Genomic DNA, 18447 nt, shown 5'->3' with positions numbered 1-18447 from the left:
ACAGGTGATAGAAAGCTGAAGGTCTGAAGTTGTGTCAGGGGAGGTTCAGGCAGGACATAAGAAAGAATTTCTTTATGGAGAGTGTGATCATGCATTTGACAGGGGCTGCTCAGGGGAACAGTGCTGTCCCCATGTCTGGAGGCATTTAAGAGATGTGTGGACATGGTGTCTGTGGACGTGTTTTAGTGATAGGACTTGGTATCATTAGATGAATGGTTGGACTTCATCTTCAAGGAAAGTCTCTTCCAACAGAATCATCTAGATTGGAAAGCATGTTGGAAAGCTGTTTCTGAGGGAAATTGAATTCAGCATGTTTTTCTCTCTTTATTGCTTCAATAATGGGCAAATGTCTCTCCTTGGTTATTTCTGCAGCAAACGTTTTGCTGGGAGCCTACTAATAAATTTCCTTGTCTGTTTAGTGGATCAAATCAGTAATGGAGGAAGGAGAACTGATAAACTGAAATAAATTATCTGTCTGTAAATGTTACTTGCTGTTAAAAGGTCCTTTGATTTTTCTGGGCTCATAAGGGAAGTTTCACTGTTTTTTTCTTAAGGATGGAAAATTCCATTGAAGACAAGGCTTTGAGCTGCTCTGTGTATGTCCATATATGATATGGCTAATCCCAAATCTTAAAGCCCTAAGAACTTGTTTTTTGTATTTGCCACTAGGTTTTGAATCTCCTGAATGTTTGCTGGATGTCAGGCTTCCTCTCTTTAAAATGATGTGTTTTTTTCTTAAATAAAACACATTTTCCTATTTTAAAACTTGAATTGGTTATATATGTTAAATGCTACACTTAAATTTCAGATAGTTACCAGCTTATCTTTAAAAATAAAACTAATGGAAGTGAAAACTCCAACTGAAAGGAAGTTGCCAGCTAAACATGGAACATAAACACTGGAACATAATCCAGCCCTTTTCTGTCTTGGGATTTGCTTTGTATGGGCAGAAAAGGAATATTCCCTTACTCTAGTTTGTTAATCTAATAATCTTTTATTAGTTCAGCTGAAATTGAGAAAGTGGGACTTCAGGAGGCAGAAAAACTTGATTTAATATTTGCTACAAAGAGAATTTAAAGGATGAGGATGAAATTCAGCAGTTACAATGAAAGATCTAATTATTAGAAGCTCTTGTTTCTAGTCACAAAACACAAATACATTGTCAAAACTAGTTTGTGTTTAAAACACAGTTTTCTTGTATTTGAGTTAATTGAATGACACTGATAATTATTTTAAAAACAGAACTTCTGTATATAATCACTGGGATTAAAATTTCCAGCCATGGAGTCTGGCAAATCTGAATAAAAGTTTCATCAAGTAAATGGGGGATGTCAGTCATTATTTTAACAACATGGAATTTAAGAGTCTAATTTAAAACTAAGCTATTTAGGTACATAAATCTGCAAAATGCAGTCTTCTGCTTAGCAAAAAGAGGTACCAAATTCTGTGTTAAAGCTCTGATCTCAAGCCATTATGTTTTAACAAGCCCTTGTGAATCACTCTTCCTTTAAATAAGAATTAAAATATGCAATTGCAGAATTGCTTGGAATTAATTCTATCTCCTTGTTATAATACTTTTTGAAGCATAATACTATACAGTTTACAATGAATTTAATTTGGATAAGGTCAGATGCTTGAAAAACAGTGCTTTCTTGTTTTTTTTTTTTAATTGATAGTATCGATAGTACTTAAAAGGATTTTAATTCTATTGCCAACAAACGATTTTGAGGTCACCAATCTAATTGTAGCTTGTCTAAACACACAGTTACTTTGAAACTGCTGTTATTGGTGTGTGACCTACCATACAGAATCCACTTACAGAAAACGTGTGTCCCTCATGCAGATTTGGATTCTTTCAGATTTTCAGTGGGTTTTCAACTCCATCATACCTGCTGCTTTGCTTACTTTTCTGGTGGCAAGGATGTAAGTTCACAGAAGTGATCTTTTCTCACTGTTCACGGTATGGGATGAAACTAGAAATGCTTCATTCCTTCCTTGATGACTTTCACTTCTTTAAACATCATTGAAGTTACTTATTTGGGAAATAATGTACACCTTTTGGTACTTCTTGTTCTGCCTCTACCATTAAAATCTTCCGATTCTCTAATTATTTTTGTGCTTTTCAGACTTCTAATGAGATGATAAGCTTCACTTTTGAGATCTCTGCTGATCTGTCTGTTGTGTACTTCTGTTACTGAGTGAAGTAGTTTAATTATTCTGCCTTTTTGAACATGACCTGAGCCCTCTTTGTACCCTTTCGGTATTTCTTCAGCCAACTGGATTGTCAGCACAGATACTACTGCAGTATTAGTAGAGCCTTCAGTGTATCAACATTTCTATTCTTCTGCTCTTATCCTTCTCTCAATTAGGATGATAGCTTTTTTTAGAAACAGAAGCACATCAGCTAACTACTTAAAGAATGACAGTGTGGCCTCTTATGTATGTATGTTGACTTTTCAATACCAGAAGCAGAACAGTGGACATCATGTAGTTCAGAGTCTTTCTGTGATGACCTCTGTCTTTAGTCTTCTCAGCGGCAACAGTGACCAAAACTAAAAAGGCTGAGTTCTACAGCTACAACGACAGAATGTCTTTTGGTCTGGAAGATAAGGTACACTGATTGGTTCAGTTTTGTTGATCTAGTTAGCAAACTTTCTTTGCTCCCTGAGTGTAAGATTTAGAACAATTTTGGCTTATTTATCTTTCTACACGTACCGTGATAAAACTTGTTTTAGCCCTATCCAACTACAAAAGATATCATTACAAATACCATTCAGATACAGACATTTCCTCTGCAGAGCTGTTATTCTAGCCACCGTCATTGATTCACTGAAGCATAGGAAATCTTTAGTGAAAATCTCTTCTGAGAAGAGGTGCTTCTCTTCAATCCAAGGACAGATAAGTTCTGCATGTGATGAAGTGCTGAGGGAGTCATTCTTGCCTTGACTGGATATTTTCTCTTCAGAAGCAAATCTTATTAATAGAGTTCATCAGTATCTATTAAGAGGAGTTTCTGTGTGTGGATTTTCAGTTACAGTTCAGTTATGATTGATCTGTCTTCACAGAAGCATTGCAGAAGAAATACCACGGAGTGGTATTTTATTTCTTGATCAGGGACTGTTTGTATGGTTTATGTCGGACAGTGACTGCATGCCATGGGCGCCCATCGTCTGTAGGGTGATAGAAACACAGTTCTAAGAAAAAAAGGATTTGTTCCTTCGAGAGGTCCTGTATTGATTTTTCAAAAATCTCTCTAGTTGTCTAGATTTCATGTCTAGACATGATTCTGAGTCCCATGGTGCCAGGATTCTTTCCATATGCAGTACTGGCTGTTACTTAGCAATTCAAAAGCATATGCCGTGTTAATCTATGACATGCAAACCTTCGGAGTTTATAAGTTTGCTTGTTTTCTCCTGAAAATAATATCTCACTATCCAGAAAATGCTTATTCTCACACTGTGCTAAGATCATCTTCCCTGATGAAGAATTTCTGCCAAAACTTAAGCTCTTTCAGTTCCTCTCATCCTTGAGTTGTGATGGACTTCTTAGTGTTGGCTGAGCACCATCCAACTTTGATGGGCACCAGCACTTGATGCTTTGACAGCTTTGGGTTCTTTTAATTGGAGGACCAGGGACTGCATGATATCATCTACCTGGACTTGTGCAAAGCATTTCACACCGTCTTGCATGATATCCTTGTTGCCAAGTTGGAGAAAAATGAATTTGATGGGTGGACCACTCTCTGGATAAGGAATTGGCTGGATGGTTGCACCCAGAGAGTTGCAGTCAATGGCTTGATGTCCAAGTGGAGACAGGTGACGAGTGGCGTTCCTCAGTGATTGGTGTTGGGGCTGGTGTTATTTAACATCTTTGCAGGCGACATGGACAGTGGGGTCGAGTGCACCCTCAGCAAGTTTGCAGAAAATCCCAAGCTCAGTGGTGCAGTTGACACACTAGAGTAGACACTAGATGCCATCCAGAGGGACCTGGACAGGCTTGAGATGTGGGCCCATGCCAACTTCATGGAGTTCAACAAGGACAAGTGCAAGGTCCTGCACCTGAGTTGGGGCAATCCCAAGCACAGATAAAGGCTGAGCAGAGAATGACTTGAGAGTAGCCCTGAGAGGAGAAGGATTTGCTGGTTGATGAAAGATTCAACATGAGCCTGCAATATGCACTTGCAGCCCAGAAGGCCAACCCTATCTCATTCTTACCTGCTTAGATTGCAGTAGCAAGAGCTCTGGAGAGCTTCAGTTCTTTTTTCTTTTTTTTTTTTGTTAGAATTAGTTACTTGCTGAACAAGCCCAGCTCCCTCAGCCTGCCTTCATAAGGGAGGTGCTCCAGCCCTCTAATCATCTTTGTGGCCCTCCTCTGGACCCTCTCCAACAGCTAAGACTGAGATATAGCAGACAAATCGGTCAAGATTTTCTTGTTAAGAAGGAAGATTTCTAGGCACAGTCCTTCCTCTGCAGAGAATATATCTGAGGAATTCTTTCAAAGTATGACTGGAGATGGTTTATGGTGGGGAATGACCCGTAAGAAGGTGATCATCAATTTCAGATACCAGATAAGGTTCAAAGATGCTAAAATACTTTTAAAAAGTAATGAACTTTAAAAATCCATTAATTACAAATATCATAAAATTATACTTATTTTCTATTTAAAACTGTAAATGGCAAATGAATCTCTGCATTTTTTTTTTTAAGACTTTTACGTGGGATGGAAGTTCTGACTAAATAAGGTGGCTGTCTTCAGTGGTGGTTTTTGTGACCAGGTGCATCGTTCCCTTTATGGTTATGGTGTGGAGGAAAGAATGGAATCAAGTGGTATAGGCTTCTGCTTTTCAACACAGGTGTAAGCTGTTAGGAAACTGATGGAGATGGTAACAGTGGTTTTCTGCTGAGCTGCTGAGTATTTAGAAGAGTTTCTGGGGTAGTTCTGATTGGGATATTGTGTTTCTTGAGAGTGGAAAATAAGAGGTATTGGAAACCTCTGAGAAGGTCTGCTTATGCTGTAAGTAGTTTCAAGAAATAAATTTCCTGAAGTGTGTGTAATGTAGGCACCGACTGTTTTGCTCTACAGTTTCTCTCCTTTTGTGCTGCAGCAGTTGTTCATATAGATGTGGCCTGTCAGTAGTTGGCAATGTTTGTTTTATAGTTGTAAGGAATGTTGTTCCTTAATACCATATTTAATTTAGGACAGCATTTCTGCTAGGATCCTTTACAGTGCGTAAATTAATTTTTAGAAGGATAAAAGTTATTGACTTCAAGGGCTGAAAAGAATGAAACTTTAATCAGACTGAACAGAAATTATGATGGAAATTAAATTGATGCATGCTTCTGAGTTGAGGTGAGGTTTACTTAACTGACATTACTGAACTGGTTTTAATGTACTGCATTGTATTTTGGTTGACAAAGTGCCTACAAGATGTATTTTTGTAACCAGTAAATCTTTTAAATGTTTGGTCTTAGAAAGTTAAAATTAACTGATTTCAGGATGGAGACCAAAATGTTCAGTATAATTTCAAAGGAAATATTAACAGCAGCATGGTAGATTCTTAGCCATTAGATGGAAAGATTTTTACAATTTCAGTGTAATTCCGTATCTTATCTGTGTATGTGTATATGAAATATGTATGTGTGTGTATATATATATATATATATATAGATGTAATTGAACAGACCTATCACTTTGTGTTTGGTAGATAGCTGTGACACAATATGTTTGAATGAAAATGTATGTATTTTAAAAAAAGAAAAGCTTGAATGTAAATGCTTTCTGACATATTATAATAGGAGTTTTCTGAAGTATGAGGAAACTTCTTCGAAGCCACTTATCTTACACATCATGGTACTTTGCATGATCAGATAAATAGGACGTAGATATGCACAATCCATGAGCCCACTGGCCACGTTTTTTTCCTCTGTGATCCTTCCATCTCTCTTGCAGTACTGCAAAGAGTAATGATGCATGCTGCTATTTAAGTTTTCCTGTACAAGGTAAGCATAAAGTGAATCAGGTGAATGATATTTAGAATTTGCTACGAGATAGTTACTTAGATTTGAATTTTACTGTTTTTGGTCTAGTTCTGTTTTGTTCAGTTCTGTGCTGTAAATCTTCAGCACTGTTATGTACTCCTGGTGCTGGGAGTTTATCTGGAGCGCTGCATATTTTAAAATCTTTTTTAATACAGAATAGTAGCAGGAGACTAAAACTCTCTGGGCTTACTTTACTCATTTAAAAGCTCACTCTGCAATTGATGTTTTCTGAAGGAACTGGCTTATTTAATAACTAAACTCTAGAGTAGCTTTTTAAAAAATACGTAATTTCATGAAATTTATGTCTTTTGGGCTATTCTGAAACTTAAGATTGCTGAGATGAAAAGCAAAATGCCAATAGAACATAACTGGTTCCAAATAATAATCTGCATATCCTTCTGTGATTGAGTTTGCTGGTTCAGATGGTAATTCAGTGAATTTATCAATTACAAAGTGGAATAAAAACATCAGATTGAGTAAACCACTAACACAGTCACCAAGAGGAATAAAATTCTTTTTCATAGCACAAAATATGAAGACTGACACTTTAAGTCAGTGTTATATGAAGGACTACTATAATGTAAATAAAATCAACAGTGATTCAAATCACGTAGTATTACAAAAAGAAACTCAAAAATCTTCTACAGTTTACCTTAGTTTAGTCTTCAGTTCAGAGCTGTGTGTTAGACTTGTTGATAAGGCACAGAGAAAATCTCTAGGCTTCACCTTATCAAAAGTCTTAAGAGAAACAGGAAATCAGTCATTAAAACTTGCCAGCATGTTTAAAGTCATTCATAAATATAATGAAGTTTTCAAGCTGTACCTCAGAATTCATGTCTTCACGGGCAGTTTACTTGGCCTGACCTGATGGCTGCAGATAGGCCTCAACTATCTCAAAGCAGGAAGTGAATCCTAGCTCAGGAGCTGGCAGGTCTCATTGAGAGGGCTTTAAACCAGGTCTGAAGTGGTGAGAGGTTAAAACAAGGCTTGTTAGAAATGAGCCTGAGGGAACCTCCTGTGGAAGAAAGGATGGGCAACCTGGTGAGAATACAAAGAAGCTGTTAAGACATGCAGGGAGAAAATCAGAAATGCAAAAGCTCAGCTTGAACTCAACTTGGCCACTATAGTAAGAGAACAAAATCTTTTTTATAAATATAGTAACAGTAAGAAGAGAGCTAAGGAGAATCTCCATCCTTTAGTGGATGTGGTGGGGAATGTGACCACTGAGGATAAGGAAAAGGCTGAGGTTCTCAATGCCTTCTTTACATTTGTCTTTAACAGTCAGACCAATTATCCTCGGGGTATTCTACCTCCTGATCTGGAAGTCTGAGATGGTGGGCAGAATAAACCCCCCATGATTCAGGTGGAGACAGTTTGAGAACTAATACTGTACCTGGACTGTCACAAGTCCATGGGGTTTGATGGGATCCATGTGGGGATGCTGAGGGAGCTAGAAGAGGCGATTTCCAACGTGTTTTCCACCATCTATCAGTGCTCCTGGTTAACCAGAGAGGTCCCAGAGGATTGGAGGCTTGCCAGCGTGACCCCCCCCATCTACAAAAAAGGTCATAAGAAGGATCCAGGGAACTACAGGCTTGTGACCTGCCTGGTGGATGAGGGGAAGGCTGTTGATGTAGTCTACCTAGACTTCAGCAAAGCCTTTGAGTCTCCCATAGTATTCTCATTGAGAAGCTGTCACTTGGGCAGATACACTCTGCTGGGTAAAGAACTGGCTGGATGGCTGGGCCCAGAGAGCGATGGTGAATGGAGTTAAATCCAGCTGGTGACTGGTGAGGAGTAGTGTTCCACAGGGGTTGGTATTGAGGCCTGTCCTGTTTAGTATCTTTACTGACTATCTGAAAGAGGGGATTGGGTGCACCCTCAGTAAGTTTGCAGATGACACCAAGTTGAGACAAAGTGTTGATCTGCCTGATGATAGGTAGGCCCTTTAGGGGGATCTGGATGGGCTGGATCAAGGGGCTGAAGCCAGTGGGATGAAGTTCAGCAAGACTGAGTGCCGTGTCCTGCACTTTGGCCACAACAACCCTAGGCAACACTACAGGCTTGGGGCTGTGTGGCTGGAAGACTGTGCAGAGGAAAAGAACCCTGGGGGTGTTGGTCGATGTTTGGCTGAACATGAGCCAGCAGTATGCCCAGGTGGCCAAGAATACCAGTGGCATCCTGGCTTGTATCAGAAATAGTGTTGACAGCTGGTGCAGGAAGGAGATCATCCCACTATACTCAGCACTGGTGCGGCTATATCTCAAGTATTATGTTCAGCTTTGGGCCTCTCAGTACAAGGAAGACATTGAGGCCCTGGAGCATGTTCAGAGAAGGGCAGCGAAGCTATGAGAGGTCTGGAACCCAAGTCTTATGAGGAGCAGCTGAGGGAACTGGGATTATTCAGTCCGGAGGATTCCCAGGGGAGACCTTATTGCTTCCTTCAGTTTCCTGAAAGGAGGTTATGGCAAGGTGGGAGTTGGTCTCTTCTCCCAGGTAACTGGCAAAAGGATGAGAGAGAATGGCCTTAAGTTGCACGAGGGAAGGTTCAGGTTGGATATTAGGAAAAACTTCTCTGAAAGAGTGGTCAGGTGCTGGAATGGGCTGCCCAGGGAGATGGTTATGTCACCATCCCTGGAAGTGTTCAAGGAACTTGTAAGTCTGGTATTAAGGAACGCTGTTTAGTGGACACCATTGGCAGCAGGTAGATGGTTGGACTAGATGGTCTTAGAGGTCTTTTCCAACTTTAATGATTCTGTGATTCTTTAAACAATTAAACTGTCCTTTTCTCAGGAAATGGGAGTCTCTTTGTATCACAAATGGAGATACTGAAACTTCGAATTGTGTTGACTGTCTTTGCAGGACATTTTACTTGAGGAAAAAAGGACCTACTGAAATTGCTGTGTTCTTACCTTCTGTCTCTCTGTGCTTCTTCTACCCAAAACACAAAGTGAGGAATAAGAGTGTGTAAGAGTTATGCCATTGTATCTGTTAATATTCACAAAACCTGCTTTGTACAGAAGCAGATTGGTAGCAGTTGTCCTTAATTTTTATAATGTTATGCAAGTTATCTTTGCTTATTTTGCTACCCTTCATGTTAGGGTGGATCTTCTGGTATTTCTTAACATAGAATATCATCAATATTTCTCAGTGGATGATGCATTGGTTTTGTACGTGCAAAATATATTTTGATATTTTGTTCAAACTACAGACATCTGAAGTTATCTCAGTGACAGCAGAGAACTAAATACTGAAATTTTAATGCCGTTTTTGTGAACTCTGACTTCAGCTGTGTCAATTTTTCATGAGATTTTATCTAAAAACATTTTTATGCTAGGTGCGAATTCCAAACACACTGTGGCATAATAATATACGTTTTATATAATTGCTAAGAATCTTGAAATAAAACACCATTGTATGTTTAGACAATCTCTTTCCATTCTTTTTTCCTCTGTGGTGCTGTTCAAAAGCAGGCAGTGTTATTCTGATGCAGACTACACTTCTATACTTCGTGTGTGTTGAATATAAGTTTTTCTCTTTTCCTCCACTCCTCCAAACTTAGGAGTAAAGGCAGTCATTTCTCTTGCAAAGGTGAACTCTTACACAGCAATAACTGAATCCCTTTGCACTCATTATTGTATAGATGGAGCCACTTCGGTGCTGGCTGTGATAATCTATTCATGAAAGTGGGTCTTAGTCACCAAGATTTCTGACTGGTGCAGATTAATTATTTTCCTGTTGTACTTGCTCTTTTTCATGTCAGACCATGAAGTTTACCAGTCTCTACTGTATTTAGAGATTTATTTTGCTTGATTTCTCAAAGAAATAGGATTCATATTATATGCTGTCCATCAGTGCCTTTCTGGATTTTCCTTTAAGAATAGCCATTCGGTGTGTAGACAAAACATGGTGTGGGCAACAGATCAGAGATGTCAAGTTTGTTTCAGTTCCATGACTTGTTTATACACATAAAAGGTAAATGCTAACAGTGCCTCAGGAGACAAAGACAAAAAGACCATTAGATCTAACTTATGTTTGGCATGTTGACATCCAGTTGGCCAGTCAACTTGCGTGTGATTCCTGTATATCTCCTGTCCTATTGAATGGAGGTAGGAGACTGAAATGTAGCTGTTCAGGGCAGTGTGAAACCATAGGTGTGTGCTGAAATGCATTGCAGTAGTGAATATTGGAATGAAAACAGGATTCATTGGGTTGCTTTGAAAGCAATTTTTTGAGACTTCTGAGCAGTTCAAAATCATACTTACTTGCACCAGTTATTTGTTCTTCAGAGAAAATATTAGAGATGTAGTTTACTACAAACGTAGAAAATGCTGTTAGCTAATTTCTATCAGACTTTAGGTAGTGTTAAAAACAGGTGATGCTTATCTGCTAATTAGAGAGAGCTGCTCTGTTCTACTAAATTGAACAACTGAAATACATTAATAAGTGAATTTATCAGGCAAGGTTTGCTCAGATGCTTCACTTGGAACATTACCTTTCTTGGGATAGCAAAGTGGTGTACTGAATATGCAGCTAGGCCATTACTGTCCACCTGCATCTATCCCAAACTAGAATTTGAGGGATTGCTTGAAAGATCAGTAAGACCTTTGCATATAACCTAGTGATTAACTTCAAGGTAAAAACAGTTTGTAGTGGTTACAATCTGAGTATTTGCTTTCTTCTCCAACTTTCCTGAGTCTCTTGAAGTATTTTGTGCTCTTTCTGAAGCCCTTTTTTTCTTTGAAGGATCAGCAGTGCCTTGGCAGCAGGGTGGTGCAGGATATCTCTCCAGTAGCAGGCACTGACTTTGTCTTCTCTAGTTGGAAGACGGCTCATCAAGCAATTTTCAATTTTGTGAAGGGAAAAATCTATTTTTATGGGTGCAGAAATTACCATTTCTGTTTCATTTTCTACTGTCAGACTGTCTGTCTTCTGCCTTGTTACTAGCAATTTGTCAGGGAGATGTCTGACACTTTGTTCCTGAGAGAACTGGATAGGCCAGCTGGCTGCCGCTTTGTGGGGCTGACTGCTGCATGAGGTCTCCTCTGACTTCTTCCTGAACGCCATGTGCTGTTTTCAGTGTGAAAGGAAAAGCTCAGCCAATACAAAGAATCCTGGGTACAGGTTTTCTTGTTAAACCTTTGATGCTGAGCTTACCACCAGGGGATATTTTGGAGTCAGAAGGCTTTTAGCTATTTGTTTCCCTACTTCCTTCTGTAATATTTTAGTGAGTTGCATAAGGAACCAGAAAATCATTTGTCTTCCAGTTGGCAGATCATACATAAACTGTTCTCTTTCTTTGTTCTGCCTTGCTGTAGGTTGTTTTGCAGGGGACAGATTAACTTCATCAATACAAGATCAGCCAAGGACCCAACACTGTATTTTTAATATTTCACTCAATTTTAGAGGGTAATGACTGTGACTAAGTACAGATGTTCTACATTTCTTCCAGTATTACAGTGTTAAGGCATACAATTAAAACAATTATATTCTACGAATTTTCAGTTATCTGCCAAGGCATGCAGTGCTGTTTGTATGATATGGTAAAATTGTGATTACCGAAGTGCTTAAAAATATTCATATATAACTGACCTCCTTTCCTGCCCTGTTGAGATTTTTTTTTTGGTGAAATATTGTGAAATGTTGTTTCACATTATTGTGAAACAAGCAGAAGGACTTTTCCTTCACATTCAGTGGCTTTCAGTCACAAGTGGTTTCTAACTGCAACTGAAGCTTCCAGTTTTTTTGTGTTCTCATATTAGAAAAAGGCTCAGAGCAGGTTTGGGACAAAGTCAATGTTATTTTGTTGACATTAAATAATTAAATAAAAAATTACCAAGAATATTGGTGGACTTGCAAAATCTTTAGTTACCAGAAGCAACGAGAAAATGGTAATGGAAATAACTCTGTAGGAGACAGGGCGATTGTAGTGTGAGGTTATAATAAGCAAACTAAAAGTATGTGCTCAGTAGTGACAGTGGTGTTCACAGACTCAAAGAATGGCTTGGGCTAGAAGGGACCTCAGGGATCATCAGGTTCCAACCCCCCGCTGCTGCATGCAGGTTTGCCAACTGCTAGACTAAGTACTAGATCAGGTGGCCCAAGGCCCCATCCAACCTGGCCTTAAACATCTCCAGGGGCAGGACATCCACAACCTCTTTGGGCAGCCTGCTTTAGCACCTCACCTTTTTCTCAGGGAAAGCTTCCCCCTGACATCTAATCTAAATCTTCCCTCCTTTAGTTTAAAACCATTCCCACTTGTCCTATCACTATCCCCTTGTGTAAAACATTGATTTCCCTCTTGCTTATATTTTCCCTTTAAATATTTGGAGGCCATAATGAGATCTCTCTGGAACTTTCTCTTCTCCAAGCTAAACACACACAACTCCTCCAGCCTTTGTTTGTAGAAGAGATGGATCATTTTTGTGGCCCTCCTCTGGACCTTCTCCAAAAGCTCCACATCTTTCCTTTACCCCAGACCTGGATGCAGTACTCCAGGTGGAGCCTCATGAGGTTAGAGTGGAGAGACAGTCACCTCCCTTGCCCTGCTGGCCACCTCTCTTCTGATGCAGCCCGGAATACTGTTGGCTTTCCAGGCTGCAAGCACACACTGCTGGCTCATGTTAAGTTTTTCATCAGTGAGGGCCCCTAAGTCCTTCTCAGCAGGGCTGCTCTCAAGGAATTCTTCTCTGTCTGTATACTAACTTGGGATTACCTTGATCCAAGTGCAGAACTTTGTACTTTCCTTTGTTGAACCTCATTAGGTTCACATGGGCCCACCTGTCAAGTTTATCAAGATCCCTCTGGATGGCATTCCTTCTGCCGTATCAGCAGTACCACTTAGCTTGGTGTCATCAGCAAACTTGCTGAGGGTGCACCTGATCCTATCATCTTTGTCTGATGGGATCTGATGAGGACTGATGAGGATCTAGAACAGTACCGACCTTAAGACAGATCTCTGGGGGACACCACTTGTCACCAGCCTCCCCCTGGATATAGAGCTATTGACTACAGCCATCTCGCTGCGAGCTTCCAACCAACTCTCCAAAAAGTCCACCCTTCAAATCCGTTTCTTTCCCATTCAGTGATAAGGATGTGGTGGGTGACCATGTCAAAGGTCACGCAGAAGTCCAGGTAGATGACGTCAGTTTCCTTCCCTTTGTTCAAAGATGCTGTCACTCCACCACAGAATGCCACTGGACTGATCAGGCACAACCTTCCCTTGGTGAAGCTAATGGCTTTGTGCGGCTTTATTTTGGTGCAGCTATTTTATGATCCTGATCATAAATGAGTCTGGAGAGAAACTGGAGAAAAAAAGTCATGAGAAGCAAGAAGAGTCCAGATGAGAAAATAACTTGTTATTTCTCGCTCAATAAATGAACCTCTTCAATACCCCCACAAAAGTATTCAGAGGATAATTCACAGGTCAATGGACCAAGTGTCATTTGCTTTCCTGCTGGAATACACAAGGATGAAAACATTAGATGGCAAAAAAGAGTAACCATTTTCCATCCCTTCCTATCAAAGAGAAAGGTAACTACCAATGATATCTGTCTCTTTAAGCCACAGATAGTCATCTAAAATATAGATCAGGAGACAGTAGTTGAGAAAAAGTCTTCCCAGAAAGTTGGTGTCGGTTTTGATTGTGTCAAAATACAGTGACAGTGAGGCAGATGCTTGAAAAAAAAAATCAGAGCTGTTTCAAAAATAGCAGTCTGTGGTGGATTATGACAACTACAAGGCTTTGATGGAAATTGGGTTAAAAGAGAAGTTTGTATCATTCCTTCAAACCACTAAGGTCAGGTGGCAGAAGCATCAGTCAAAGGAGAGAGGCTCCAACATCTGCTTTCAGAAGTGGCTGTCAGGAAAGATTGTGTAGCTCTTGTTCTTTTACATCGTGGATGCTTCTTGGTATGTCCTGTTGATGTAGATTGTTTTTGCATCTCAGCTGAGATGCAGTGCAAAGTGAAAAGTAATAATACTGTTGGCTTGTCAACAGCTTGTTATAAACTGCACTTCATACAGTATCAGCATAGGAAAACGTCTTGTTTTAGCCTTGCCTGTGCAGAAGGCATGCTGAGTTTCTGCCATGAAATAAAAAATGTGACTCTGAAATCTGTAAACAAATTCCTTTTGCGAGTGTTGCTTTGAATGCAACAATTGACAGCGTTTCACACTAGGAAATAAAAGCCAGTTCTTCAGAGTGGCAGACCTCTGGTCTCAGGCAGAATTAAGTGCATGCTGTAGTGCTGTCTTCATCATCTTTGGTTGCTGTGATGCTTTCCAACTCAGTAGATTCAACAGGTATCAGTGCTCTTTCTCCTATAAAATGGCAAATAACACCCGGACTGTTAGTGTGACATTCTTATTAAAGTACTCTGTCTTGAACTGCTGCAAATCCTGGCTCTGCAGTGCTGGTCAGAGTGTCTGGATATGCCTGAGAAGTATTTTCTGGAATATTCCCTATACCTGATTAAAATGTGTTGAGTGGCTCAAGACTGTTCAGTGGAAGCAGTGCAGTTTATCTGTTGTGAGGCATTAGTTTCACAACAAAGGCAATTGCAGTCAATATTTATGCACTTAGAAAGTGTGTGTATTCATGGCCTTAGAAGCCTATGAATGCCAGGGTGATGTGGGCAGCACAGACTTCAGTGGAAGACATACCTTGTGTACTAGAAAATACCTGTAGCCATAATGCAAGATGCATCCTGAAGAATTGGGTTTATGAAAAAGAAAACAGATGTATGCAGTGTTACCAGTAGTATTTGAAATGCAGCATTGCATTACCTGGTCTGACAGACATTAAAATAAAATTAAGTTGTATAGGAAACAGAAAAACAAATGCCTTAAAAGTGTAAAAGGGGGATGCTAGTGCTTACTTCTCACCAGGCTTTATGAGTCTGCATTAAAAATCCTTGGATGAAGTAATGTCCTGAACCTTGAAATCGCTGGTTGCCTGCTAGAGATCAACTGTTTCACAGTAGCACCTATTCTACAAACAGATAAACCTACCTGAACCATGAGTAGTTTAACATGAAAGGAGAAAATAACATGCTTCTCCCATTCACAGATGGTGAAAATGGTCTGTTGTCCTATCAGCTTGTGTTTCATTTTTGAAGATGCTGTTTCTAGTTATGGCAATCTGTTGTTATTATAGGTCGTGAGAAATAGCAGGCAGGCAAAACGAAGAGAGTTAAGTGTATTTCTTGCCAGCTACATACTGCTACGGAGCTGTCCCCAGGTTTATGTTGTGAAAGATGGTAATTTTGTAGTTTCTGACAATTCACACTGGACAGGAACAGCCTAGTAGTCATGTTCTGCTCTGACATAAATCACCGCACTGTTTTTATTCCAGTGTTATAACTGGATCTGCATCCTTATACAGGAACAAATGAATGGCTTATAGATGCTGCATTATTATTAAATGTTTGTAAATTTGTCAGCTCGTATGTTGAAATGAATAGTTAGGTCTTGCAGCATTTTGTAGACTCAGGATGTCAGTTGTTCTCTTAAAGTTCATGCTCTTTTTAAATGCAGTCCCCTCTTATCTTTTAGAGGAGAAGAATAAGAGTGAGCGAATCCCTCCTATGATGTCAGTGGTGCAATTTCTTGAAGCTATTTAGTTACTGTATAGTTATTTTTATTGACGTACAAAAGAATGCTCATTGTACTTTAAACCCTTGTAGGTGTAAGAGTGTTCACATATCTCATCCTCCCATCTAAACACAAGCTTTGAGGTTTATTTCTGTTTGAGACTTCAGTACTTCAGTCTCATCAGAGAACAACAATTTGGTATTCAGGCCATATATATCCCCTTTTTTTCTGGAGACACGATTGTATGAATTGTTGGAACTGATAGTTGGAAAAAAATTCAGAGCCACGAAGATGACATTAATAATGTTTGTTTGCTCAAATGTTCTTGTATTTTAAGCAAAACCAAAGAAAACTTTAACATTTAGCAGCATAGTATAATTACTTTAAGAAGTAGGTAGTTTCAGTGCAAGATAACCTCAAAATTCATTGGTTTTTCTTTTTTTTTTTTGCCATTGATACTGTTCTAGCTGGTGTTTAGGACAAGGCTTGTTCACATAACGTCGATGTTATAAATAACCTTCATGTGTCTGATGCAGTTTGCTCTGGGTATTTAGATTTGCGAGTCTGATTTCAGAAATTGTTATCTTGCCAATGAAAGACAACCTAATGAAAAGTAGGTATACACTGACAATTTTAAAAATTATAAAAAGTACATAAAACTGTCTTGGTTACTGAAGACCACTTAATTTGTTTTGCTTTATTCGCTTAAGGATTTTGGTGCATAGTGTTAAGTACTCTCATACAATAGTTGGTATTCATTTAGAGTTAGCTTGTAAAAATGCAAAAAGGCAAGTAAAGCTTCAGATCAAAAAACGGAAGTTTTAAACTTTCGTTGCATGTATGTTGAAAGTGTTTCTTACTCTTATTTTCAATTAACTTATTTTTTAGAAAAGAAAGATGTGACACAGAGCTTGGAAAGCTACACAGCAAAATGTCCTGGCACAATGGAATTCATCACTCTTCCAGATGGTTTGAAGTTACCTCCTGTTCCATTCACCAAATTGCCTATTGTGAGGTAGGACTCCAAACACAGTCTTTAACTTTTCCACAGTACCTGTCAAATTTTAAAGGATACTGGAAGAATGTCGTCTTCTCAGTTTATGTAAGCTGTTCACAATAACATGAAAAAATGTCAAAATGTCAAATTGTTTTGAGAAGTTCTTGGGCAAAAATAGAGCTTTTGAGCAGAAAATACTTTTTGTGGTCTTTAGATTCAGAAAGAGAGGATTTTTTTAAAAATAAAACTGTCATTCAGGAGTTTCTGATACAATCTAAGAAAAGTATTTTGTAATTGCAGTTGAGATTTAAGTTAGGTCATCAGGTCGCTCCAATGACTAATACATTTTTTAGACTAAAGCCTAGTATAAAGTATTTGAGAGAGACACAGAGATGGAATAACTGCAATTTGGCATGAAATTAAAAGGCTAAAAGAAAGTCTTTGTCAAGAATGGTGTTTGGTATTTGCCATTCAGAAAGAAATATGTTGGAAGTTATTGAAAAGAGTTCTCAGAGACGTTTGATTTCTCTGTAGGATGTCATCAGACATAAAGCAAGTGTTCTGGTATCACAGAAAGATAATAAAAAGCATAACCAAAGAGTGAAAATGACATTTATTTTCAGGTTACCTTCAGTCTCTAAAATGACATAAATGTTTTATTCTATGAGCATTTTTTGATTCTGTGACTAGTTTTACTATTCTAACTTCTCTAATTTTTCACTGAAGACAAAGACCTTGTTTAACTATTTGTAGTACATTAAACACAATAGGTTTGTTCTCACTAGTAATTTGTTGTGTGAATTGTGCTCTCTTAAGGTACAGATTAGACTAGAGCATAGGCCTGAAATTGGATTTATGTAGCAGACAAACCAGCAGTGTCCTGAACAGTCTTTTGTCCCGTATTGGGACCAAGTGCATTGGTTAGCCACCTGAGTCACCCCACATCTCATGTGTATTTCTGGGGGAAAGATGCATCTTCTTTGAGATCTTCCAGCATTGTGCTGCAGTGCCTGTGCAGGATTTGGTTAGCAATGACATCTGGGGTGGCTTTGCAGGTATCTGCTTTGTGCTGCCTGATCGGTGGTGCAGCGCACACTTTCAAGTTGCACCCACTGCATGTTATGATCCTAAAATGGCAACTGGTGGAGCCAAAGTTACGTGTGGCAATGGGAGAGTTACTGGATTTGGTTTCACTAAAAGTCTATGTATAGTTCTAAACCAGTCACCCCACATCATGCTTTGAGTCAAGAGACAGGTAGACATTTCTAGGTTTGCTTTAAACTAAAAGAGGAGAGATTTAGATTACATGGATGTTAGGAAGAAATTCTTTACTCAGTGAGTGGTGAGGTGCTAGTACAGGTTGTCCAGAGGGGCTGTGGATGCCCCATTTCTTGAGGTGTTCAGGGCCAGGTTGGATGGGGCCCTGGGCAGCCTGATGTAGTACCTGATCTGGTGCTAATTTTTGAGATATAAATGTGTGGAAAAGGTATTTTGACCGTTGTTGAATAACCTAAGCTTATGATTCAATCCATTTTAGAGCCTTCCAGTGTATGTAAAACATACACTTCTACTGATGATGCAGAGTTTTATTTACAATTGACATTTCATTGTCTACTAGTTATTAATCCATTTAATTTGTCATACTAATTTTGGATACAAATGTCTTAATTAAAATACTGTTGAACATTGAACTGACTTAGTGAGGCCAGAACACAGTAGCATTATTACATTTTTTTCTCCTGTACCCATGAAGCAATTGAGGAGATTTGGCTTGGCGAAGTCTTTATAGTTAATTATTCCTGGTATGTAGTATTTAAT

General features: G+C 39.1%; 1 protein-coding gene across 8 annotated transcripts in view; it reads left to right on the top strand.

Moving 5' to 3' along the window:
- Positions 1-18447, top strand: part of TRAPPC9 (trafficking protein particle complex 9) — a 474624-nt gene that overhangs the window by 24808 nt on the left and 431369 nt on the right. For all 8 annotated transcript variants that reach the window (XM_015283239.4, XM_004940062.5, XM_040690620.2 and 5 more), the window contains one exon: positions 16521-16647. In XM_015283239.4, the coding sequence (XP_015138725.1) occupies positions 16521-16647 (127 nt within the window). The remainder of the gene's footprint in view (positions 1-16520; positions 16648-18447) is intronic.

Source organism: Gallus gallus, chromosome 2 (genome assembly GCF_016699485.2).
Source record: "Gallus gallus isolate bGalGal1 chromosome 2, bGalGal1.mat.broiler.GRCg7b, whole genome shotgun sequence".
NCBI lineage: Eukaryota > Metazoa > Chordata > Aves > Galliformes > Phasianidae > Gallus > Gallus gallus.
Note: the sequence above shows the minus strand (reverse complement) of the source record. Positions and strands in the feature narration are given on the sequence as shown.